This window comes from Micrasema longulum, unplaced genomic scaffold, assembly GCF_059751315.1.
Source record: "Micrasema longulum isolate JH-2025_06_02 unplaced genomic scaffold, ASM5975131v1 h1tg000260l, whole genome shotgun sequence".
NCBI classification, from domain to species: Eukaryota; Metazoa; Arthropoda; class Insecta; order Trichoptera; family Brachycentridae; genus Micrasema; species Micrasema longulum.
This window is the reverse complement of record NW_028277464.1, coordinates 1976599-2004310: the sequence shown is the minus strand read 5'-3', so window position 1 is coordinate 2004310 and position 27712 is coordinate 1976599. Positions and strand designations below refer to the sequence as shown.

At 32.1% G+C, this 27712-nt stretch overlaps 1 protein-coding gene across 1 annotated transcript in view; it reads left to right on the top strand.

Annotated features, from left to right (window-relative positions):
- The first annotated feature begins 470 nt into the window (after positions 1-470).
- LOC148283149 (UNC93-like protein MFSD11) overlaps positions 471-27712 on the top strand; it is a 33199-nt gene continuing 5957 nt past the window's right edge. The window contains exons 1-5 of the mRNA XM_088223974.1: positions 471-816; positions 8149-8318; positions 20132-20308; positions 26224-26516; positions 26716-26841. Of these exons, the coding sequence (XP_088080100.1) occupies positions 724-816; positions 8149-8318; positions 20132-20308; positions 26224-26516; positions 26716-26841 (859 nt within the window). The 5' untranslated portion in view covers positions 471-723. The remainder of the gene's footprint in view (positions 817-8148; positions 8319-20131; positions 20309-26223; positions 26517-26715; positions 26842-27712) is intronic.

The window sequence follows — 27712 nt, the reverse complement described above, 5'->3', positions numbered from 1 at the left end:
CCAACTGCCTAAGCATATTTTTTCCCTCCCGTCTTCATAAGTATATGCACGACGATTATTCAGACTTTTGACATGTCCACCTGTATTTGTTGGATTTGGTCCTGCCATGTCTTTTTAGGTCTACCTCGATTTCTGCATCCATCAACATTCACATTGAAAATCTTTATGATGGTAAGTAATATGATAAAAAAATATATTTATGTAGTAGATATCTAAAAGAAAGTGAAATGTTTTTCTAAAAACAATAAATATAAATGAGTGATTTTTACTAATGATTAATTTTAGTTAGTTACAATTGTAATAACCAGCTTACTTTAAACTTAGTTAATAAACGCCAGATCACGTGATATTTCACATTTATTACAATTAGCATGTGTTTTCAGCATTTTTTGTATTTGTGATGCTAATTATTCCACCACCCTGATCCGGTCCTGCTCCATTTATCCAAACCATTTATCGGCGATTAAACTGTAGGTCGCTGTAGGTATTGTGAACCAAATAAGTATTGTCCGGCCTCGTCTATCGAGTTCGGACCAGTTCAGGTCCTTCACACTTCACACTACACAATATTCAATAGACTCGCCGTGGACCTGCCTCCGCATTCCAAGATAGTCACAGTGAAATACTAGCGCGGTTGTTATTATTTCAGTTATTCGTTTTGCCGCTGTTCGAGGCGGTCGTCTGTATTCCGGTTGTTAGTAGTGCTTAAAAAATAAAATAAAAATGCCTATAGAAAAAAGGTTTTTAAATGTTATCATGCTCGGCTTCGGGTTTATGTTTGTTTTCACGGCTTTCCAGACCATGGGAAATATCGAGGTACGTCAAATTATTTCCATCTGTCAAAATGAATTTTGACATTTCGGTGTTTTTAGTAGCCGTCGCTTTTCTGCACGTGTGTGCAAATGTCAAAATGACATTTCACTTTGTTGTGTTGTGGTTTATTATTATAATTTTATTAGTTCACATGTTTAATAAAGTGGTTATATGACGACGCGTTGAATTATTTTCTCTTACTTGGGATAAAACTACTAACGTTTGCATTGATTTAATTAACACGAGATGTTATGTAGGTAGGTGAGCATTGCAAACTTTCATTTTTGCCATGCATTTTTATCTATAAAGTAACTACCTAGCTGATTTATCTATCAAATTACAATTTTTTTAATGCCGTAATGTAGGTTTTCAATAGGCTATAACATTTCATCGATAAAAAACATGCAAGTTGCCTGACAATAAATCTTTAATTAATGTGAAATTATTTGATACTGTCTCAAATATTATGTATTTATTGCACTGGATCAAGGATTTATTTTTCGGTTCTACATATAAGATTTGTACGATAAAATGTTTTTTTTCGTCGTTCGTTCGCTCCACACCACACCCCCGAACCATAGCTTCGTACCATCATTGATTATGTTTATTTATTTTAGTATTTCGTTTTGATCAAATTGCGACACTCGTACATAATATAAAATAGCATGAATATACAATATTATCTAGCATGTGCGCGATTATTTTTATTCACCATTCAATAAAAACTAGTCTGAAAGTAGGCAGAGGTGGGTACCTACTATGAATATGCGTTATATGAAGTTCTCAGAGTAATAATGCACCAAGCTATAGAGGAGCCCAAACCTAGGAAAATCATTCTATGATTATTAGGTATTAAGTTAGCTACAGTTCGCAGCAAAACAATGGGCCGTACTCAGGTCGAGAATTGCCAAATTAATATTAATTTGCATTGTAAATATGTAACTGTGTATTTATTATTGCAGGGTTTCCAATTTATTTTTCTATAATTCGCCTATATTTATTTTATATAACTGAAAATACACGTGTGTGTTCATTTTTTTATTTATTTTATTCACAATATACTTATGTTACATTTATTGATACATAAATCCCAACTCCTTTGACGAACCCAAGTCCTGTGTTGAGTTTGTTTGTTTGTCCGTCACATCTCCGAAACGGCGAGTCGTAGCGGCCTGAAATTAGGACACGTCATTTTAGATGCGATTTCAAGGTTCACATTGCTATTTTCGAACAAAATTTGAATCGACCTCTACTCGATAAAAACTCGAACTTTATATGGATGCCTAGTGTGGCCCCGACATATTGCCCGTAATCAACTGTCATAATCAACAGTAAACATACTTTAATTCAAAAATTTATCTCCCAAATTGAGAGAAAATAGTATCTGAAGTAAATATGTTGATATAAGGAAAGTTTTTAAGCAACATAATACAAGTGTCGGGACAATAAATGTCAAAAATCAATGTAAATCTTGGGAAAACATTCTAAATCAATTACCTGTGAAAACTGACTCCTTTAACACCTTTGACGCTCCTACTGCTGCAACCAAACATACTGCAATTCACCGTAGTCGATTTTTATTTAGTATAACGTAAATATCCAAGTTATTTACAAACAAAAGAAAATGGCCACCAATTGGTTGCTAACCAACAAACCAACATCGCTTGCGTTCTATGAAACATCTAGGGCTTCTCTATAGGTTCACGCATTATTACTCTGAGGTTATTTTGGTATAACTATGTAATTATGCATGTATAACTTCTTTTAAGTGACTTGCGTTTGATTCACTACCGACGTAAATTATTTAGCGATTGTTTTTATACTTATTATTTATATACGTCGGCCTCGTGGCGCAATGGTCAGTGCGTTTACCTACCGTGCAAGAGATCTCGGGTTCGAATTCCGACATGGTTGATATGAAATATTGATTTAAAAGGGTGTTAATAAAATAATATTTTATAGTCCCCAGACTAGTACCGGAAGCGTAAGACTGATCATCTTACCTTCATGTAACGAAAATATTCAGATACGCTGCGATTGGTGTACCAATATAGTGCCCTATGCATCATTAGGTGCAAAAGAGGTACAGTGATGATGATGATTTATATACGTAGGCACTTATTGTTTTTATACTTTTTAGATAGTACTAATGTTCATTTATTTGAAACACCTAGGTTATTTCGTGCTAATAATAAATAGTGCTTTGCTGCCTTGACCAAGTTCCATCACGGCAAATTAAAATGAAGATGTTTAAAAATAAGGAGAATTTTTTTTTCCTTTATTAGGGCCTACTACCAAAACTTGATAACATCGGCCAAAAACAAGTTACATTTATAAACACAAGAAAAACATAAACAGAAAGGAATAACAATATAGATACAAACAAAAGACAACAAAAATATAAGTACAAGAATAACATCAAAATATCAATTGTAATAATAAACACATATCCAAACCAACAAAAAATTCAACATAAATTGAAATAGGCACTAACGTAACTAAAAACCCACCAAAACCTGGTGCCTATTTAACAGAAAGGAGAAACTTACAGTAAAATTAGAAGGAAGATAAAACTCAAAAACTAGAAAAATTACAACAAAATAATGAAAATAATAACAAACATAATCTTATATTAATGATAAATTATAACTATTAAAATTAAAAACTAAACGCCGGAAGTAAAAATGACGTTAAAATATTTGACATAAACCTAAAAATGTAAGATAAATTTATTTAAAAAAAATAAAGAATTAATTTAAACATAATTATTCCAATGACACAATTATTACAAATCATAATAGGGAACAGTTTGAACTTAAACAAAATTGATCAATAAACAATTTGTACAAGAAAAAAATTGAGATAAATGAATTGGAAAGGTTATAAAAAACATAAGTAAAATATCAAATAATTTTTTCCTCCTAGTCATTAAAGGACAAAAAATATTGATTAGTAATAAAACTTATGGAAAATATGTTTTTCATTCAATAGGTTATGAAAATAAGTACTCAAACACAACGACACCAGATAAATGCGAGTTTGTGTTTTTTTTCTTCTGAAAATGCAGATTGTGATAAACATGTGATTTATGTAGGTAGGTAACTAATGCAGTAACTCAAAATTTGAAAAATTGCAGGATAAACAAGACGCTATTCATAATTCTATGCATGACACCGACTAAACTAAATGTGATAAAGCACCATCCAATTTTTGTTTAATGAACCGCACCACGTAAAAACGCGTATTTGAGTATTTAAATTGTGATTTATCAATTTCAATATTGGCATAATAAACCTATTTGAAAAAATGAAAAGAAAGTGTTTTTTTGGCTCTTCTTGACTTTTTGCAGATTCGCAACTTTCGCGTGAACCTGGCGGCTTTATGACTAATGTCATGAGATAATTCTCAGCAGTTTAGACACCCAAGTCGACGATTTCGTCAGCCATTGATAATTTCTCTAAAGTTGTTTGATTACTGTCTGAAAAAGTAGGTATTGTCTACTGTTCACACAGCATCCACATTTTTCCACTACATCTCACGGCTACAAATAATACATTATGTTAGAGTCAAAATAATACCGTAAATGGCTTTGGACCGTATTACAACTATGATGTGATGTGGCGTAACGCTTGTCAAATTTGAATTTGGAGATAGGTACTCTAGTACCTACCCAATTTGAAAAGGATGTTACACAATATGTTATAGTTTGGCAACACCGTTCTGTTAAGGGTTAATTTTTAAATTCATCCACTACGAATAACATTTTTCACGGCTGTCCAGTTCTAATGGCGTTACCTGTATTTATGTAGAAGTAATAAAATAAGAAAAAGACAGGTTCAACTCTAAAGACGGCATTCCTGTTTCAATGTCTTGTTGGTTGTAAAGATATCCCATTTGTTACTCGACCGATACTCCGAGACAAGTTGATATTATAACAATACTTTCTCTCGCCTCCGGACACGCCATAACAGTTCTTGCTTCTTGTTGCATTCAACTCCAAAATTACGTAATTATTACATTGTAGTCGCCCTTGCCTCCATTCATTCATAGTTCAAACGAGCACGCTGTCAGACTAAATTTCTTAGTACAGTGGCGAAAAAGGTCGTTAATTTATTTCGCATTATCTCGGCAATTAAATAAATAAATTAGATTATTTAAACAATTTTTCTTCTATTAAATAAAGTAGACGCCAATGCGCATTGTCGACGTCTGCTCGCGCCGATTGATCATTTTAAAGTTTTGAGTTCTTTTGCGCTTGTAATTAGCTTCATAAACTGAAATTTGAAACTGAAACACACAGTTGTTTTCACTCTAAATGATCTTGCCTAGATTCTAGTTGGTTCAAATGAGGGTATTATTTGCAAACACGGCTCGTCCCGATGCAATTATGTATATTGGTACGAGCCATGTTTGCAAATAATACCCTCACATAATGTATATGTATGTCATATTTCGATAAATAACTATACTTGTGATCGCTATCGATCCCTTATCCGCATATAATGGCGCACAGGGCACTAAATTAGAACTCCGATTGTAAAATATCAGCGAACATTTGTAATTGAAATAATAATGTGCTGTTCCTTGATCAACACAGCACAAACTATGGCATGCATGCACCTATGTCCCGGATTGTGTCGCATCGTAAACCGGAGACAAGATCTGGATTTTTTTTGGTGTAAGTCTTTCTAGATTTATACAATCACTAAGATAGACCAGATCTTATCTTGAGGTAGTAATTACTATTTAATTTATTACCCTAGCTTCAATTTTCTTTAGTTGTATTTTATTTCAATTGTACCTGTATGTATTATAGGGAAATGTGTTTGCCATTGCTGAATGGACTGCATAAGTCCGTAAATAAAAAAATAAAAATAATGTTTGAAGGAAATATTTATAACACAATAACATTGGTATTGATTACATACACATTGTATTAAAAATGGACAAAAACTAAATAAATTATAAGTGTGTGTACCTACATCATATTGTCAGAAAGGTACCTACGAAAATGACAATTTGTACCTTTAGCGGGTGGTCTAATTCCAATACCTACCTAGTCGGTGTTGGATAATTCACCTATGCGTGAAATCTATATACAAGAGGTTATTGACTTTTCGGGAAAAGTAACAAAATAACTCGACCTGCCCCGTTATTTTACAATCGATTTTTTCTTCTTCTTCGTTTTTATGGCTTTTTCACTACATCGATTTAAATCACTAATGAAATGAATACAAGAATACCTCAATATACAATGTGCAGGTATGATGTGACGCGAATGACCAAAAACTCTCTCCTGAAAAATTACGTTTTAAGTTTATGTCGAGTTTTGAAAAAACGATCCTCAATTGTTTTGTTTTTGTTATTTATTTACATACGTGTAGTTTATTACACATTATTTGAGACATTAGTCCCAAGTCCATGGGACTAAATCTAACTTTGATTTTTATCTTGCAACTGACGGGAATCGAATCCACGACGCCAGTTTCGCAGTCGGCCGTCTAACCAACTGCGCCACGGTGCCTCGAGATCTGTATGTTTTTAAACCTGGGTATTTTAAAAATGGCAAAATAAAGAATAATTAAGTTCTGTGTGAAATAGAACCAGAATTCTGGACAAGTGTTCTGGACTCAGTTGCTACTCTCGCATGAAAATCCTGAAAAAGGAAATCGAGTGGAGATTAGTCCATCTCGTAGTGTACTGGCTAGTGCGTTCGTTAACCATGTTTGAGGTTCCAGGTTCGATTCCCGGTGGTCAACGTGAAAAAATCAAATCGTTTTTCCTTGCTATATTATATTAAACGAGTATATCCTTGACTAGCGCCCGAAGGGTAAGACCGATCACCTTACCTTCACGTAACTAATGATCGAAATACGCTACATTTTATATTCCAATGCAGTGCCCTATGAATTACTGATGATAAAGTGAATGCTTAAAATATTAAAAACTAGAGTTTACCCGCGGCTTCGCTCGCGTGGTTTAAGGGAGAAATGAGTTAATTAATTAGTTTTGTTGTTTAGCTATAAAAAAAATCCCGATGAAATTATATATATTTTTCGGGACAATATGTAACCTGATCGATTGCTGGTTCTCCAACTATCGCTATGAAAAAAATACGACGGTCTGTTAGTCTATGGCAGTGGTCGGCCAACTCATAAGTCAAAAGAGCCAAAGATCAGCGGTACAACAATTAAAATTTCTTCTGAGAGCCAAATTTCTTTTCGTATTAAACTTTTCCGTCTTGAAAGCCAACATACCGTATAATGCAGCGATTTACTCTCTATTTCAAGTAAAAATTCATTAAATTGACGATAAAGTGCTTCAGAGAAATGAGGAACTTCAGCCCCATGGAAAATTGGATACAAAAAATGTCTTCTTGCGCGAGGTAAAAATTAGAGCATTCAAATGTATCGCAAAGTTTCTTGAAAATCTACGAAAAAAATAATATAAAATATTTTAATAAAAACGCACTTCTTTGATTGACGTCACTGGTTCATATGAACCAACCGATGATGTGACAGCTGTGAAGGATATCCGGTGGCTTACCGTAAACGAACCAATGGGAAGAACTAACAGAGAACAACCTCTGACGTCACACGCGGAGTTATTTCAGAAATACAAAACTTTAAAAGATCATAACGCTGATTATTATCATTCGTATTACCGTATTCGGTATGAAAAAAATATAGATTTTTTTGGCTTACTTTAGTATATTAACAAATAAAAAATAAATAAAGACTCTGAGCTTCCTCATTGTATTTACAATCTTGATCACCAAATCCATATAATTTAAACAAGTGTCTCATGATTGATTGTTGCCTGAAAAATAGAAACAAAACCTTTCTCACTTCGGTCATACTTTTAAATAAATCTAGTTCAATATGATGCTTCTCCGTGCATTTAATGACAGCATTTGCAATATCCTCAATAATCCAAGTAGCAAGAGTATTAGAAGTTTGCGCTGTGTGAGCCGCACTCTAGTGGCTAAAGAGCCACACGTGGCTCGCGAGCCGCGGTTTGCCGACCACTGGTCTATGGCGACGTAGCAATCGTTTTTCCACAAAGAATTTCCCGAGGGAGTGAGATTATTTTTCGGGACGAAAAGCAACGTGTGACACTTGTCAGCTCTTCGTCTATCCCTATACAAAAATTACGGTGATCGGTCCCTCCGCCGCGACGTGAAAGAAACACAAACGGACAAACACACTTCCGCATAGTATGGATATATTGATTTGTTTTTTCTATTGTGTATCTTTTGATATATTTGTGTAACATAATATAAACTCTCTTAATTATATGTAAAAACTTTTTTTTTTTTTAAACCCGTTGTTTTAGAAAACCATATTAGACAGCATAACAGCGGATGACCCGAGCTTCAAGGGAGATGGCTACATTTCTCTGGCCATCATATATGCCTCCCTGGCCGTCTTCAACTGGCTGGCTCCTTCCGTCATCAGCCTCACCGGACCCAGGGTGGCTATGGTCGTCGGTGCAGCCACATACTGGTAACATCTTATTATTTTAATTTCTAAATACAATCAACTTGTATTTTCGTACTGTCCTTTCCATCAAAGGGAAGTAGTGTTTCCTATATAATTCTTGTATCTATCTATTTCTATATTTATCAAAGGCAGTGTTCGTATGGGTGTCCTCGATAGACTAGACTGATTTACGTGCGGTTTTCAGCAAAATTATGAACTTTGCCATGGGCATATTTATAGCTTTTAAAATCTTCAATATGTTAGTAACATATTGAAAAAAGTAGAAAAAAGTTGGGAGCGTAAATGTTTCACTCACCGTTCACCAGGTTCACCAGCATTTGACGAGAATGCATATAAAAAATGGAAAGATGTTTTTTTTTGTGTATAAAAAGTTTGTTTTTGAATGTTTATAAACAACATTTGCTTTTAATGGATCCCAATCACATTATTATTTCCTTGAATTCCTCATAATTTCTACCCATTTATTCCTTTTAAATGATTTATCTAATGATAAAATAATATTGACTGACATTTAATACATTTTTGAAAATTGCATTCCTACAAAAAGAGCGCCCCTGTTGGTAAAATAGTAGATTTTGACATTTACGAAAACAATTCTAAATTTGAATGTTTATTATTTTAAGTTATGGAATTCAATCATAAACAAATACCTAGGTAGTAAGGCACCCATTAACAAATGAAAAGTTGCATCATCTTTTTTACTTTTATCCGTACGGGTTTTACATGCTTTTAAGACACAATCAGGTATTTTGGTTTCGAATTGAATGTCAAGCTCACGTCAAAACCCGGCTGACGGTTATAGAACGACTAAATACGCGTTGGACATAACTGATCGTTTGGGCATGGGCATGAGTTGAGTGTCATAAATTTAGAGGGTTTAAGGCGCATTATGTGTATTAATAGGTCAATGGTTTTATTTAAGAAAACCGAACCTGTTTCTATGGTAACGTAAAAGCATTATGAAGCAATGTTTTGTAAGTATACCTAGTAATGTTTTAACTTAAGAGGAAACGCAGTCTCACTTTTCTTTATACAGACGTATTCCGGTATTTTCTCTCTGGATTATGGCACTATAGCATTGATTTTTTACCATTGGCGTGTCCTTATTGTTTTTTTTTTTTTAATAGTTTATTATGGGAACAAGAACCATCCAAAAACCCATAAAAACGCCCAGTTTTATCTGCTGTCTTCGGGCGAACGGTAAACAAATATAATAACTGTTTTTTAAAACATAAAAAGGAACGAAAAAAAAAAAACAATATTGGTTTAGTTTTGAGGTGCGGAAAACGGGTCAACGAACGAAACGTCGGTTTTAGTAGTGCATAAAAGGTCAGACGTGCAGTTGTCTTTTTTGCACAGTATTTGGGAGGCATCTGCAAGATAGTGACAGAAAAACAATATTCAAATATTTATTTATCAAAATTCACTGTCACCGCATATCCTCATAATTTATGTAATCCGAAACACAAAAATAATCATGTACATGTACATATAAGGAATGGAGACGTTTGGAAGCGGCCTTTATCCAGCAGTGGAGAGAACAAGGCTGAAGAAGAAGAAGAAGAAGAAGAAGATGTACATATCTAATTTTAACTAAATACAATGATTGATTATTAAACTTTCGATTGTGTTCAATAAATATATACACGAGTATGTACTCAAATCTAGCAATAGCAAAGCATTGCCGGATTAAGCTTATGTTATAATAAAATGGTCAGATGTCGTACTAACAATCCTTTCACTGTGACTAGATTGAATTGATAAATAATAAATGGAATAAATTGATAAATTGATAAATAATTTGAAAAAAATATCATACACAATTATCAAAATTGACGTTATTAAATTTATATAAACCGCTTTAACGAAATAATTTTTTTGTTACCGAATTTACAAGTGAATTCGAAGAGATTTTTCCACCGTTTGTGTAATTGGAATTTAATTATGAGGAAGAATGACAATACCCGACATACGCCCTTTATATGATTTGCCTAACTCACAGTGAAAGGGACAATGAAAACAGTACAGTTAAATTAAAGTAAGATTGCGGTGTATAAAATTGAAATTTAAAAAAATAATTAGATTTTTGTCAAATAAAGTATGAGCTGAATGATTTTCAGTAAAATATTTTATTGAATCATTTAGGCATTTTGTGTTACAGAACCATTATTGCTTTTAGGTTTAATTTATATGTTTTTTTTCCTTTTGTATTTGTATATTTTGTATAGTACCTATATCACTTTGTAGTTTACAAATATAACCCACTTGTTTATTATTTTTTACAAAATGTTAAAGCGCGCTGAGGGCATTAAAAAAATATTTTATGTAACCAACCTGAATAGGTTAGTTAGAGAAATAGGGCAGAATTGCCCTCATAAGCAAAAAGGCAGCTTTTTGCAAATGTCGTATTTTGAGATATGAAACTTTTGAGCATTTATCAACTTTATGCAAATTAAAAAAAAAACTGTAAATAATCATTAGTAATAACACAGTATGTCAATTGTTTCTAAATATAAAACCAGTTTGTCTCATATCTAGGCTGTGTATTTGCTTGTGAACCTCTAGATACTGTGTTATTACTTTAAAAAATATTATATTACAGCTTTTTGCTTTATATCAAATGGTTTGAAATTTTCTTGTATAACATTACCTCATATTTAACTCATTTTGTGATTTTTGTCGAAAAGCTGCCTTTTTTGCGGATGAGGACAGTTCTGACGTTATTTGTTTTTTCATATTTAATTTTAACCGTTAACAGATGTATATATATTATTTTCGGTCCTAGATGAACAAAACTATCCCGTAATTACTACACTTACCCGGAACAATTTGCTTCCATAATTTAATTTTATGCCTCAAATCAGGTTTATATGTGGTTATGCTTTAATTAGTAACATAATAAGTATCTGTGCCCTATCGAATTATCTAATAATAAAATCGAATCAAGTATGTCTTCTTGGAGCATATATTATAATATTATGGTAATGTGCGCCCAACTTGAATGTTTTTTGTGCCAAAAATACCGTCACGTCTGTCTACATACCGACAACTTAGTTTGAAGTCAATCCTTTGGCCCATTTCACACCATGCTAATAATCCACACGGCTTGATAAAATAACATTGAGTAGATTGATATTTGTTCTATAATAATGATTTTTTTTTCATTTATTTGACAGGCACCGTGGCGCAGTTGGTTAGACGGCCAACTGTGAAACTGAAACAATTGGTCTGGGTGTTGTGGTGTATATTTTATTACCTCCTTCCATATCCCATCTATCCCACCTGCTGACAAGCCTCAAAATAAAGGCTTAGCGGGTTATTCCTTTTTTTAAATGGCAGGTAAACGCACTAACTTATACACTATTTGACCCATTAATCTGCATTCGATTACTTTGTGTAGAATTTTTACCCGAAAGCCGCTGAATAAAAAATAATATAATAAATGTCAATTCACGCTAATTTTACTGTGCCGTGTGGATTTTGACGACACGTGTGAATCAGTGCTTTGTCCTTTCGCCGACTAACATTTTCAAAGAGTAATATATGAAATAAGACTAAAAAATTATGTATTCAAGGACACAATATAATTATTTTCCCTTCCAATATTTCCTGTATTAGTATACCCTGAATTAGAATGTATTATGAACACTAAAATAATAATAATAGTTTGGAATTGTTAAACGTTATATCTGTTAAACACATACTGTTCAAACATTGGCAAAATGGTGAATGTTACACAGTGTGTAAAGTAGCCACTTAAACCAGCCAATGACAGGTCATAAGCCCTAAATAAATGAAATAGTAAATGTCTAGACTTCCATATTCTAAAATGTTCTTCATCCCTGTTGTAAATAAGTAAACAAAATTTGAGTCATTTTCCTGAGTGGCTTATTTTTGTTGACGAAAAAATTCAAAAAGATTTTTGCCCTTAACTTTACAAATAAAGAACCCTTTTCTTAAATACGAGGTCACAGAGGAATCCACAGAAGTAATTTTTAAGGTTGTGTTTTGAGAAACAAAACTATTTAAATTACTAGCAGAGAATATTTTTTACGGTGTTTCAGTATTTGTTCTGTTAAAAACACAACTTGCCATCTTGAAATCGCTTAAAAAAGAAAGAGATTATATTAAATTAAACAACTTTAATATAAAATATAAAAACGTCACGAAAGTGAGAGGAAAATAAATATACGACTAAAATCTGATTAATTTAATGTCTCAACTAATCTTGATAATTCTAGATATTGTCTTTTACCTATGATGTAGAGACTAGAGATCGCATTTCGATTTAATTTAGCCCGTTTTTTCTCTTTTTTCCCCAACTCCATACCCCGTACCTAACATAATATTTCGGATATTAAATAAATATTAATATATTTTTTAAGTTATTCGAAACTGATTTTTCGTGCAATCGATTATTTCGATTTAAAGCGGTTAATTGTTTTATCTACCTAAATATTTGCAAATTGATGCTGAATTTAACCCATACTTCCATACTACCCCTTGAAATATATTTTCCTTTTCGAACTATTTATTTTCATATTTGAAGCCGAACTATTTATTTTCATATTTGAAGCACGCACTTTGTGATTATTTATTATAATAATAACAATAAAACAATTTCGATATTAACAACTTTTTTTTGTTTTTTATAAATCATAGAAATGAAAAAGCGATAAACAATAAGAAAAATTATGAAATAACCTAATAAATCATATTTCCATCGATTTTTTTTCGCACAGAGAGGGAAAATATTATTGAGAAAGGAATATAGAAGTCTAGGCATTTACAGGGCTTATGACTTGTCATTGGCTGGTTTTAATGGCCACATTACGCACTGTGTAACATTCACCATTCTGCCCATGTTTAAATTTCCACGTTTCCTCAACTCTTCCATCTGTTGACTTTTGTGAAGTTAAAGAGCTGAAACTTTTACCATGAGTGTGAGATTCATGCGGCTGAACCAATTCACCTACTAGGCAACGCCTGAAAACAATTTTCCAATTTTTATACGTCTCCTTTTACAAGTTATGTTTTAGTATGTCCAAATGTTTTTTAAAAGCTTACGTCTTTAATTTTTCCCGAAGAGTTACAACTGCGTAGGTGAGTCGAGGTAGACCCGTGTACGGTGCATACCTGCGTACATAATATGCGTAAAATGGCATTTGATATTTGAATCCAAATGTTTTTTTTTGCATTTGTCCCACGTTACAAAAATCGGGTCAATGTGATCTACGTATAGGTCAAATTTGATATCAGCGGAATTTAATTCTAAATCGATGCAAAAATACTATTTAAATATATTCTGCGATACGTTTGCAAGGATAAATATAAATAATAAACCTGTTCTATTTGGATTTATGTTTGCATACCTATTGTGTCTAATAAATTGAGAGAAATAACAAGAAGTTTTCCACCTTGACCTGACTTATAGACTAAAGAACGTCGCGTCATTAAATTTCGCGTAATGTTTAAAATTGCGTCAGTAATACGAATATATGCATTTTTTATATCATGTTATATCTAAGCATTAACTGGCCAGCTCACAGACACCAAGAAAAGAAAACCAACGCCTGTCATTTGCAATGGATATAATTGAAATTGAATATAAAAAATGTTTTCTTGCACGCGGTAAAGGTTAGAGCATTTAATTGAACGGGGAAGTTTCTAGAAAATGTAAGAAAAAAAAATGATTATAATTAAACTGGACTACGTCAGAAGTTCTTCCGAATGAACCAATAATGGTAGAGGTTCGTGATAGATTTCTGGTTTCCGAGAAGTCAACTCACCAGGGCCGTAGTCAGAGGTACGCCGGGGCAGAACTTGCTCTTAAGCAAAATATTATTGCTGCTTATTGCTTTAAACATTTTTCGTTTTTATTCGAGATGAAAATTATCGAATGATAGCACTCCCTGATCACGCAGTCTGGCTACGGCCCTGCAACTCACCAATTAGCAGAACTCACCGACTAGAACTTGTGACGTAACGGGTGGAGTACTTTCAAAATTTAGATACTATAAAAAATCAGAGTGCTGATAATATTATATATATATATATTTATTTTTAATATCTTATTAAAAATTTTCCTCTTTACAGCTCCTTTATATTTTTCTATACCAACTATATTTTTAAACACTGTTCTATCTTTTATGTCTTTATACTGTATTTAAATGTGATGTTGTTCATATTACTCGTGTTTTATATAACACGAGGTGAACTCGGAAATACTTTGCTATTGCTAGATTTGAGTACATACTCGTATATTTATATCAAATGAACACAATCGAAAGTTTGCTATCAATTATTGTATCTAGTTAAAATTAAATATGTACATTGTACATATACATGATTATTTTTGTGTTTCGGATTACATAAATTGTGAGGATATGCGGTGACAGGGAATTTTGATAAATACGTATTTGCACATTTTTTTCCTGTCACTGTCTTGAAGATGCCTCCCCGATGCTATGTTAAAACTGTTAAGATAAAAGGAAAAAAATGGTGTAACGTTTCGTTGGTAAGTAGAAACCTAGGTACTTGTTCATGATTAAATTCCAAATCTAAAAAGTAATATTCAAATACTGTATAGTTATTCCTATACATATATTTTTGTTGTATATTGTTTGTGTCCATATCGTTATTTATTTCTGTTTGTGTTGTTTTAATGCTAATTTGTAAATCTATGTAACCTGTTTTTGGCCGATGCGATGTTTTCATGATTTGGTAGATGGCCCCAATAAAGGGGAAAAAAGGTAGGTACTTGTTTATGGTTGAGTTCCAAAACATTAAATAATAAATTTTCAAATACAGCATTCTTTTTGTAAATGTCAAACTCTGCTCTTCTCGCCAACAGGAATGCGATTTTCAAAAATGTATTGAATGTCAGGTAATATTATTTTAGTCATTTTAGTATTACCAAAAATCCATTAAAAAGAAATAAATGGGTAGAAAATATAAGGGATTTAAGGAAATAATCTGATTGGGATTAATAAAAACGAAAGTTGTTTGTAAATTTTCAAAAACAAAATATACACAAAAAAAACATCCTTCCATTTTTTTGTGTACACATTCTTGGTGAGTGCAGCACTGGTGAATGATGATAAACACATTTACGCTCGTAAAGTTTTTTCTACTCAATAAATTAAACATTTTAAGAGCTATACATATGGTCATGGCAAAGATCTACATTTCACCGAAAATCGCACGTAAATCGGAAGACACATACGAACATTGCCTTTTATATATAGATTTATTTAGAAGATTTATAAAGCGTAATGGGCGTGAAAAATTAATTAAAAAAATTATTCATATATACATTTTATTAGCTTAGTTTGATAGTCCATTAACAATTTTTAAAAAACCACTGAACTTTCTTATTAACCAATTCGGAATTAATTTTTAGTATAGGTAAAATAATTCTATGGTATAAGGGATAAAAGTAAATTCGAATTTTTTCTACGAAAATGTGTATATTTGTATGAAAACTGCAGTATCTACGTCGCGTTGATAGCCTGTATGTATATTACATATATATATGTAGTTTTTTTATTTTTTTAAATCAGATACGTATTTAAATTTAAAAAATAACACTCTTTATTGATTGGAAGAAATTTAAAAAGTCGAATAAAAAAATAAAACACACAGACACTTTATTACGCCAAGTCTAGTAGTAATGTATTTAACCTGTCTATATTTTGCACCAACATTGCAACAGAACACCGGACGTCGGTAATTATGATACCAATTAGCGACCTTGAACAGATTTTCGCGAGAATGGCGCTATATTAATTGTTTCGTCTCCTGATATACCTTATGTATGGTATTTCCTTAATAAATGCAGTAGAAACTTGAGTTATAGTTATACTTACCTAATTAGTTACCTCTACATACACACTTAAGTATATTAAATTTTTACTATCACTTTGCAAATGACCTTCTACCAGTCTACCTAATGATTGCGATTCTTCGCCAATAAGGAAGGCATTGCATTGATAGAAATCTTATGAAAGATTATGAATTGTATTATGCACTGTAGACCAAGTAAAATATTAGATAGCTTATTGTATATTGTATAATATATAAACATACAACCGAATTCAATTAGATGCCGACTGCCGATGCGCGGCGCCAGCTACAGGGATTATGCTTGAAGCATTAAGTTTGTGGTTATTCACTATATAATTAAAATTAAAATAAAAACTCTTTATTTTACCATTTATTATTTATTTAATTACCCACCAGTTTCGGAACAACACGTACTCTTTTTAATAATTGAATACGAGGCATATTCAAATAGTAAGTGTACTAGATTTTTATATATGTTTAGAAAAAGTATATTTGAAAAAAAATTACAGGGTCTTGTTTATTTATTTATTTTATTAGGTCTTGTTGATACACTAGTAGATTGTTTTTCCTAGTAATCGCCATCTCGTTCAATGCATGTGGTGAGCCGTGACACAAGCTTCTTTATGCCCTCCTCGAAGAACTTTCCCGCCAGCTCCTTACATTTCAGAACCTCTTTCTGAACCTTTCTGAACTTCTCTTCTGAACCTGCTCGTCTTTTGAAAATTTTATTCCACCCATGTGTGACTACAGGGAGGTGAAAAGATGATAATCTGAAGGCACCAAGACAGGGGAATACGGGTGGTGGTTCAAAACATCCCAACCAAATGAGTCCAAGAGCGCCATGGTGGCGGTGGTGTGAGGACGGGCTCATTTGGTCGGGATGTTTTGATTATTGGCCTAACCCTTTTTTTCTAACGGGTTGAAAATCCTATTCACTTTCGAAATTTTCATCTCGGTTTTCGAAAGTGTGTAGTTTAATTTTGTAATTCTGCCAAAACTTCTTTATATAGAGCAATAAATAATCTTTTCAAGTCATTTATGTTGTTGGAAAACGATAAACATGAAAACCGCGTTATAAAAGGGTTGACTGTACTGCATGCATCTTTTTTTTTTGAAATTTATTTATTAACCCTTACGGATTATTATATTAATTTTACAAAAATAATATATCATTTTTTATTTATACTGTTGATAATTATATTTTGTACGCCTTTTGAAAAGTTTTTCTGAGTCTTTTGTTTAATTTTGTCTGGTAGTTTATTGTATAATTTCAGTCCCTAATTTATTAGTCTTAATTGTCCTTGTCTTGTTTTGGTGTGCTGTATAAAATATTATTCTGATATTATTGTATTATGTCCATGTTTATTACCATTTTTTTCAAGTTTTAGTTCTTTGTCGACAATAATATCAGTGGCTAACTTATGAATAAAGTTTAAAGATTCTAGTTGAAAAAGTTCATTAGCATTAAATTGTTTGAATTTTTAAAGAGTTCTTTAGTTGGTTTTAGATAAGGGAGGTCATATACTATTTGTTTGTTTATTTATTTATTCACACTCTTTATCAAAATACAATTCCATGTTCACTTTTACTAGCTTCAATATTTTATTTTGCTGTCGTTGTAGTCTGTTTAAGTCACTTTGGTTTCCTGTTCCCCATAGTTGTTGCATATAACATATTTTAGATTTGACATAAGCTATACTCTAATCATAGGCTTCATACATAAGATTTTTTCCGTTTTAGGAACAAAATTTTTGATTAAAAAAAAACTCGATAATGTTGCTATTTTGGTAATTGATGTGAGCTGTCCATGTCAATTGTCTATTTTAAAAAAAATAAAGCCGTGTTTTGCTATAACAGGACTAAATTATATGTTTTTTAAAAAATATTTATATGTATGGAAAATAGATTATTAAAAAGTATATTAAGCGTTAATTTTTTGTTTTTAAATACCTGTATTTAAAAACATGTCATATTTTGCTGAATGTAACACGACGTTACAGCACTTTTTTTTACAGATTACAGATTTTTAACACAGTCTTTTAAGAGTTAATTGAAATAGCATAATTTGTACATATGTAAACCAGCTATTATTTTAAAAACAACAAATTACTGCCTTATGATAAAACTGTAGAATGTAGATCTTTCTACATCCGCCCACTTCAAATCTAGAATCTGCGTATTTTCCTAACATTTACTTTCACTTAGATTATTTTGCAATCACAAAGAATATACTTAGCAATTTGCTGATGAAAATTACTATTCAGAATCACGTTTCCCCCACCAATTTGAACAATTCTACTTTGCATTTATTTGACGCTGTTTTCATTTTTCGCGATTTTAATATTACGTACAATGCTAATTTGTGGAATTTATTTTTTTATTTGTGCTATTCAAAAAGTTTTACCAAATTTTATAATCTTTATTATTAAGTGCATTCATATTGTTGACTTGTCAATAAATAGATACAATGATTTAAAATGACATGAATATTTACATAATAGGGAAAATTAACGAGGATGCTCCAATTCTGTATGACATAACAAATCATTCATTTCTATTGCTGATAACATTATCATGAATATTATTTACTTGTTTTCTTTGTTCCATAATTTGTGGGAATTTCATAGAAAAGTTCACCGACGTACGATAAATAGACACGTTATTCCAATACTAGCTACATCCTATATTCATGCCTGTTGGAAGGGCTATCTCTATGTAGAACAATATTACTTTGGACATTGACATTTTTCACGTCTCTGAGGGAGTTTTTCGTTACAAGATTCTCTTACTTTTTTAACATATTATTCTCTGGATATTATGTATACTTATGTGTTTTTTTTATATATACCTTTTTTTACCTAATTATTTTAATTATTTCTACATGTATGATCTAAGATATTCCATTTTGTAATGTACATATATATGAATAAATAAAATTGAATTGAATTGAATCTCAGATAAAGTGAAAAGAGGTATAGCAAATCACGATACGCATGGAATCGTTCATGTAAGAAGTAAGAAAGAAAAAAAAAAAACCTTATTTCATATTTATTTAGCTCGTTATCATAGATACAGCACTAGCTGGCAGCTGTCAAAGTTTACTCTGTTACTACTTATTCCATAAATTATATTGTATTAACGAATGAAACGATATATCTGTTTTGTTTTTCATAGTTGCAGCGTAATGAGGAAGTTCAGTGGTTTAAAAAATGTATTTGTTAATGGACTATCAAACTCGGCCAAATATTTGTATTTTTATTTTCACGTATCATATTCACAATAAGTTTTTCTGGGTTATTATGCCGTGTGTCGTTCGTACTTTTTACCGACGTTTCGGATCGCGTTAGAACGTCCATCATCAGGGTTGATGTTATTTGTGTATGAATATGTGTTACGTTAGGTACTTAGAATTTGTACCGTGTCGTAGTCGTTAATGTGTGACGTTATGTATTTGGGATTTGTACCGTGTCGTAGTCGTTTAGATTAATGTGTACCATTATGTACAGAAAATCCGTCACAAAGTAGTTCAGTTTTACAATAAATAAAACAGCTTTGTTTTTAACCATTATTTTTTTCCACCGACCGGTTTCAAAGCTAAATTACCATCCTTTCAAGAAAAAAAACTTGGTTTATTATTTGTTTCATTGGCAGGATACTGATTACATAAAATTAGGAAAGAATTCATAAGTCAAGTAAACATTGAGAAAGATGCTTGTTTAGCTTTGAAACCGGTCGGTGGAGAAAAAAATAGTGGTTAAAAAGAAGGTTGTTTTATTTATTATATTATAATGAATAACCACAAAGTTAGTGCTTCAAATATAAAATTTATAGTTCATTTTTATTCATACATTTTTATGAATCTTCGCCGTACAATGAAATGCTCTAATTTTTAATATGGGAAAGAAAAATAGTTTTTATCCGATTTACCGTGGCAATGAACTTCCTCATTTGATAAGACTTTTTTCTTTCAGTTTGTTCATCGTCACATTCCTGTTTCCGAAGACATGGCTCCTATACGCCTCCAGCGGCGTACTCGGGGCGGGAGCAGCCATCATATGGACCGGCCAGGGTAACTACCTCACCCTGAACAGTGACGCAGCCACTATCTCCAGAAACTCCGGAATCTTCTGGGCCATGCTCCAAACGAGGTACACATACAGTGCAGTAAAAATAGTAGAAATTAATTGAGGGTGCTGGTGTTTCGTTCCTCTTATTTGAGCAACAGATCAAAGTACGAGGCATATCCAGAAAGTAAAAGTACTCGTTTTTTGTATTTAAGACAATTTTTTTATATTTTTTAATACAGTACATTGTTTGTATATTTATTTATTATCATTATATTACATACACAAAATTATAATTTATGCAATGTTGCTTTGACTGTCTAACTAGGGTTATTTACCCCGTTCTAAGACAGTCAAAAAAATATAAAAAACATTAACCAATATATAGAAACAGTTATAAAGATACAGGACAAAGTGAAAAACAAAGTGAAAAATGTAGTAAAAACATAATAAAAATGTAGTAAAAAAAACGTAGTAAAAAAGTAATAAAAACAAAGTAATAAATGCAGTGAAAACATAGTAAAAACCATTAAAATATATAAATATGTCTATAAAAATATTTTGAAACTCAGTAAAATGCGAAATAAAAACAGAATACATAGTAAGAAACATATTTAAAGTCATAATAAAAAAATGAATGCATGTGTATAGCAAAAAGCATATTTAAAGAAAGAAAAAAAAAACAAATTAAAAAATAAAGTAAAAGATGTAATAAAAAAATAAAAATACAAATATATTTTACTTCTTTTTCCACGTACTCGCCATCCCGTTCTATTCAGATTGTAATTCGTGGCACAAGCTTTTTGATGCCCTCCTCATAGAACTCTCCCGCCATCTCCTTCGTCCACTTCAAGACGGCGGTTTGGCGGCCTCCGTGGTGTAGTGGTCAAGACGCTTGACCCACGCACGGAAGGTTCCGGGCTCGATTCCCGGTGAGAACACAAAAATTTAAAAATGTTATTTTTCTCAATCCTGGGTGCTCTGTGATGTAATTCACCACTGTAATTAGGCCTCCTGGCCTGTTGTGGTGCAAAAAAAATGTAAAAAAGACCCTTCTGTTTCACGTCTTCATCAGTTAGAATTTTTTTTCCACTAATGTGAGTCGCCAGGAAGGTAAAAAGATAAAAATCTGAAGGCGCTGAGTCAGGGGAGTATGCAGAATGATTCAAAATGTCCCAACCAAACGAGTTCAAACGCGCCTTGGTGGCGTTAGCTCGAGGAACTCGCGATCGCTAGCGACCCGATTCAATTTGTGCTGCTCTGTTTGGGACCCATCTTGAGCACAATTTTAGATATTCCAGCGTCTCTGTAATTGTTTCGTATAACAGAGATCTGGAAATTTGTGGAAACACCGCAGACATTTCATCTACTGTCAATCGGCGGTCTTCACAAACAGTTTCGTCGATTTTTCGCAACTTATCGGTCACAATTGAAGGTCTTTCACTCCTTTTCTCGCCATGAATATTCGTTCTTCCTTCATTAAACTCACGACACCACTTAAATACGTTTGTTTGGTTCATAGCACCTTCGTCATAAAGAGTTTTGATCCGTTCAAAAATTTCAGTCGGAGTTTTTCCTTCCACGAGAAGGAACCTTATGACATCGAAAGCCCCCACCCACTTACAAAACAAAATCTTTGTTTTCAAAAGATGATTATCGCCGCCGTGGTGGGTTATTGGAGACGCTGTCCTGGATACGATTAGGATTTCATATTGCGTGTTGTTAATAAGGTTGGTTGTTAGGTTGGTTGATAGGTCGGTTGATAGATTAGTGTATAGGTCTTGACTAGGATAATAGATTTTGAATAGGTTGATGCAAGGTTTTCGTCTTGAATAGGGTGGTGCTAGGAATGGAGCGAATTTATGATCGATGATTTTCTTTTTTTTGGGCCTTATCGGTTTGAATTATTTGGCTGGTGGAGGGTTGGTAACGGTTCTGATTCTCCCGATCGGACTTATTTCTTCTGGTTTACTAACAAGCTAATGAAGTAATATACCCCATCGCCGTCAGAATTGGGAAATTTTGATCGAGGGTGACAGATAAATTGATTGACGGCGATCGGGTCATTGAAAGCAGTAAATGTAAATTCAAAAAATAAAAATACGCGAACCTTATGACAGCACGCATCTCGCACTCGTGGGATTTCTTATTGACATTTTTCACAGAACGAACACTACGGGGCAAGTTTTGGTACTAACGAGGATCACCGGTGCTCTTTGTGTTCAGGAGACTCCCCACTACCAATCAGTATTGCCAACTTTTGGAGTAAAAATTCTTACAGAACGAGAGGCAAACAGTACCTACTCTTACTTTCTGAATATGCCTCGTACTCCATATATAAAAATAATGTGTCGTACTTTCTTACGTACATATCGAAAATATGACAAATCAAATCATATTTTAATGTTTAAAAAAAAACAAAATATGCCCAACAAATCAATGTCTTCTATTTGGGACCAACCAATACATAAAGTCGTCGCGCCGGCAATATCTGTTAAGTGAACTCTCTTTTTTAAAAGAACTTTTAATTTCTCATTAGGATTTTATCATTTTGTTTCAACAAAATATTTTTTCAAATTAAAATTACGTTGATCGCCGGAATGCGTTCTGGAAATGGTCGCGATAAGCGAAATTTCGCGATCAACGGGGAATTTTTAACGGAACTCTATCAAATATTTTGCAGCTGATTTTATGTCTGCACTAGCCGATTCGCCAATCATTTTAAGGCAATGCAAGCATGATTGTTATTCAAACCGATCAAACCAAACTTTTCCGGTTATTCTCGATTAGTTCTTCCCATTGGTCCATCCACGGTAAGAAAAACTTCCATAACTCTCATATCATAGGTTGATTCATATGAACCAGTGACGTCATTCAAAGCAGTTCGTTTTTATTTTTAAAAAAATAATAAAAAATTATCAAAACATTTATGGTATCCAATTTCCCGTAGAGCTGAAGTTACTCATTGATCGCCTAGGAAATTTGAAATCCCTACCTACAACTGAATTTTTTTATTTTATTTGTTATGGTTCACAAACAATAAACAATACATACGACATTTACATAATAATCACAATTCGTTATGTTTTGATATTGTTTATCAATTATCTTATGTGAACACAACATGCACAAAGCACAAATAAAGAAGAAGAAAAGTTTTTTTTTAGCTAGCTTAATTAAATTCTGTTAATATTATGAAAGTTATTACAAAAAATTATACTAACAGGTCATTACAAATTTTACCACCATTTTCTATCATTTCAAATATTTTTGGTTTCTTTTCTAACGTCCACTACATTGCAAAAAATATCGCGTCATAATGAATCCGTACTCGCCGGAGTCGCGATCATGCATGTTCTACAAGCATGTGTGCATTAGTTTTCAGCTTACCCTAGTTTATTAAAAAAATAATTCCGTTAATTTAATTCAGTCTGAAAGTGTTAAAAAATATTCCCCAAATAAAAATTATGGCTCTATTGATTTTGAAATTAATAGTTTTGACATAATAAATATTGTATGTTACCTGTACATAATTTAACTTTTTGTTATTAATGAAAAAATATGTAAAAAAAATATTCTGTGTAGTTAATGCACATACAAAAATGAGGGATTTTAAAGCTGAAAAATGGAACATTCATTGGAAATTGATTAACTGAACTATATTTTAAGTCAAAAGTTTGAATTTGAAGTATAATCGCCAAAAACATGAAAAACACATTTACTAACGCTTACAGCGCGAGGAAACGATCCACCCTTAGCGGAACTCTGAGAGCAACTGAGCGTTTTGTTGCAGTGGTACAGGCTGACCTGCATCACGCATGAAATTGTTCTTCTCACTCGCGAGTATAAATATCTATAGCATCGAGAGCGAGACGTATGTATGTGAGACTATTGTATTTTTTTTATTTCATCGCTGAGACAATGTGACATATTTGTAAGCTTTTGAAATTAAATGTTTCAATCGAAACGTAAATGTATAACGAAGGAATATTAAAAGTCTCAACCCAATATTGATTATATTTAGATATATAAAAGTTACACATTGGTGTACTAGTTACACATCACTAGGAAGGGAGAGTAATCTCCTGTAAAAAAAATGTTACTTAACAGATATTGCTGGCGCAACAACTTTGTGAGTTTACATAAACAATTTATAACTAATATATTTATTTTGCTTACTCACTAGTTATGTTTTGTTGTTTACATAAACAAATTTCCAAATCTCATTCTTTCTTTAACGAAATGAATAGATCAAGGATTGTGTGATTAAGGTTTTTGACGCTTTATATTCAGAATTCAGATAGTAATTTTAGGTCAACAAATTCATAATATTTTGTAAGAATTCTATAATACATTTACTGTCTCATTTTCCACTTGTCCTACATTTTATTTAAGATTAAAGTTATCACAATGTTTTACAATATTTATTTTTAAATGTATTTTTTTATTGCATTTACTTTAATATTGTATGCAATAAAGTAATAACAAAAATTGACACGACAAATTAGTAGTATAATAACAAATTATATTGATTACAAATATAAGATTAAGAAAAATAGTGTCAAGTGTCAATTAAAAAATAGTTTTAGCCCGGTAGTAATCACTTAAAACTTGTAATAATTGGATTGTGAAAATAATATCGATGAAGCACCTTTTATTTGTTTTTTGATTAAATAGTGATAGTAAAATTTTTTTTATTGTTATCTCACTGACAAGAATGTTACAATATTTACTACAAAATAAGTTTTTTATTATTGAATTGTTGATTATAACTCATAACTTTATAGTCTTGCATAAGTAAATAAAAATCCTATGTTCTCAAACATTTTTCTTTTCACATCATCAAATTTATAGGTGGTCTGTCATAAAGAGAAGAAAACAATAAAAATCGGTATTCAAACCTATCACTGATTTTTTTATGATAGCAACATTGAATTACAAGTGGCACGGCACATTTTGTGGTTGGGTGTGATTTTATGACAAGGTGATGACATTATTTTAAGTGTTACCGTAAAAGAAAAACTGTAAGAACACTAGCGCCCTCAATAATTTTCTACTCTTTTTTGACAGATTTCATTGGTCAACATAGATTTTTAAGGCAATTTTAAATGAGTTGGATTTCAGGACTTAATTTTTTAATGAGTAATATACATAACTATCAAATTAATAATTATTCATAACTGGTTATGATGTCAACACATTGTTTCAATGTATATGTGTTTTTTTTATATACACTTGAACAAAAAATATCATACCTTCAATAAATTAAAATACTAAACATGGTCATTATTATTAGAGGTCAATAAAAAACTATCTTTTCAAGGGAACCCCTATAATATTGCCGTTGGTTAATCTTATGAAAGGCCGCAAATTTAGTACACACTGGTCCTTTGAACTAGATGTGAACTGGGTCCTTCATGATAATATTAAGATAAAAAATATTGAACCCCTTAGAGATCTCTTTGTCAAATAATTACTTGATTATTTTGGATTTTTCATCCTATTTAAAACAAATATTTTCAAAAGGGATATCAAAACTTAACGATTATTTAGAAGCAACGCACAAACAAAGAGTCCACGAGCGCCACACAGCTTTAGTCACTAAGGCACTCTTGGACTCATTTGGTTTGGATGTTTTGAACCACCCGCCATATGCCCTGACTTGGCCTTCAGGTTTTCATATTTTCAGCTCTCTGAAGGCACACACGGGTGAAATGAAATTTATGTTCAGAAAGAGGTTCTGAAATGGAAAGAGCTGGCGGGAGAGTTCTTCGAGGAGGGCATAAAGAAGCTTGTGCCACGGCTCACCACATGCCTTGAGCGGGATGGCGATTATGTGGAAAAATAGTCTACAAGTGTGTCAACAAGATCCTGTGATTTTTTTTCAAATATACTTTTTTACAAAAATACAAAAATCTAGTACGCTTACTTTCTGAACATGCCTCGTATACATAAAATGCATGCAAAACGTCTAAAAAAATTCATTTATCTTTTTCTAGTATGTTCCTGGGGAACTTATTCGTTTACATCCAGTTCCAAGGAAAGACACAAATAGATACAGACACTCGTAACCTGGTGTTTGGAGTTCTCATCGCCCTGGCTGTGGTAGGAATATGTTTCCTTCTCTCCTTGAGGAAGTCAGAGCCGCACGTGTCTCCGACGGAGATAGTCGGAGACACAGAGAAGGTAGAAATTCCTGAACCCGAAGGTCCATTGGAAGCGTTACGCGGTGCTGTCAAATTATTCTGCACTAAAGAAATGCTCATATTAAGCATAACCTTTTTCTATACAGGTATTCTTTTATTTATATTTATCCAATACTGAAAACTTTCAAACGAGCTCTAGTGCTTGGAAAGTGACTTGAACTTAAAAAAATACAAAATCTCAGTCATCCATAAAATATACCTACATTTTTTTATTAAGGCAGCAAGCCATAGTGCGTTAACCTTTCACGGTTAAGAATATTCTCATATTATATTTTTTTCCTACAGGCATTGAGTTATCCTTCTTCAGTGGAGTTTACAGCCCGAGTATTGGATTTACTAAAGGAATGGGTGAAAATGCCAAACAACTTGTTGGACTCTCCGGAGTATTTATTGGTTTAGGAGAGGTTTTAGGTATGTATTAACAGCTTATTTAACTATTTAAACCTTTCAGCCCGGGTGTTTATTCAAATATACTCAGCGTTCAAGATTTATGTACTCACTGAAATTAAAAACTGTCAATTTTTATCTTTTAACAACTGGTATCTCTGAGTACGTCTTTTTTTTTTTACTGCTTATGTTCGTAGTCTGTATTACACAAAAAAAAATTTTTGGTTTGACAGCTGGCTTCAGGCTTGTTTATCTGTTTAGATTAAAATGTCACTATCTAAATATTCAAATTGTTCCTTTATCCTTATTTTTCCTTCCCGTCCCCTCTCCTCTCTTCATACTATAGTGTATTTTTAAAAATTTATTTTGTTAATCTTTGTTTTTAATTTTTGTATAAAATTGTAAGATTCAATATGTCCATGTATTTATAATTTTCTCAAACTGAACGGTTTGGATAGGTAGGAAAAAATTACCTTAAGGCAATATGCCCGCCCTTACATTTTTATATATTGTATATGTATATAAAGTGTCAAATAAATAAATAGATGTCTTTATTGATTTTGAAATTTACAGTTTTGATATGATAAATATTGTATGTTGATACTTATTTACAATTTGTTGCTAGAGAAAGATTATTATTTATTATGTGTTAGTATTAATGAATAACATTAAAAATAATACATTCATCTAATCTAAAAATAATACAATATTGAATGGTATAAATATCTATCTGTGTCATATAAGAAACGTAATATGTATTAGAAAAGTGTTAGTGTAAAAGCGAAATAATCTGGTTCAAAATATGGTGAGATATTTTTTATTCTATTCAAATGTTGTATTGATAAAAATACACAATAAATTATAAAAACAAATAGTTGGTTTTAATATATACAAA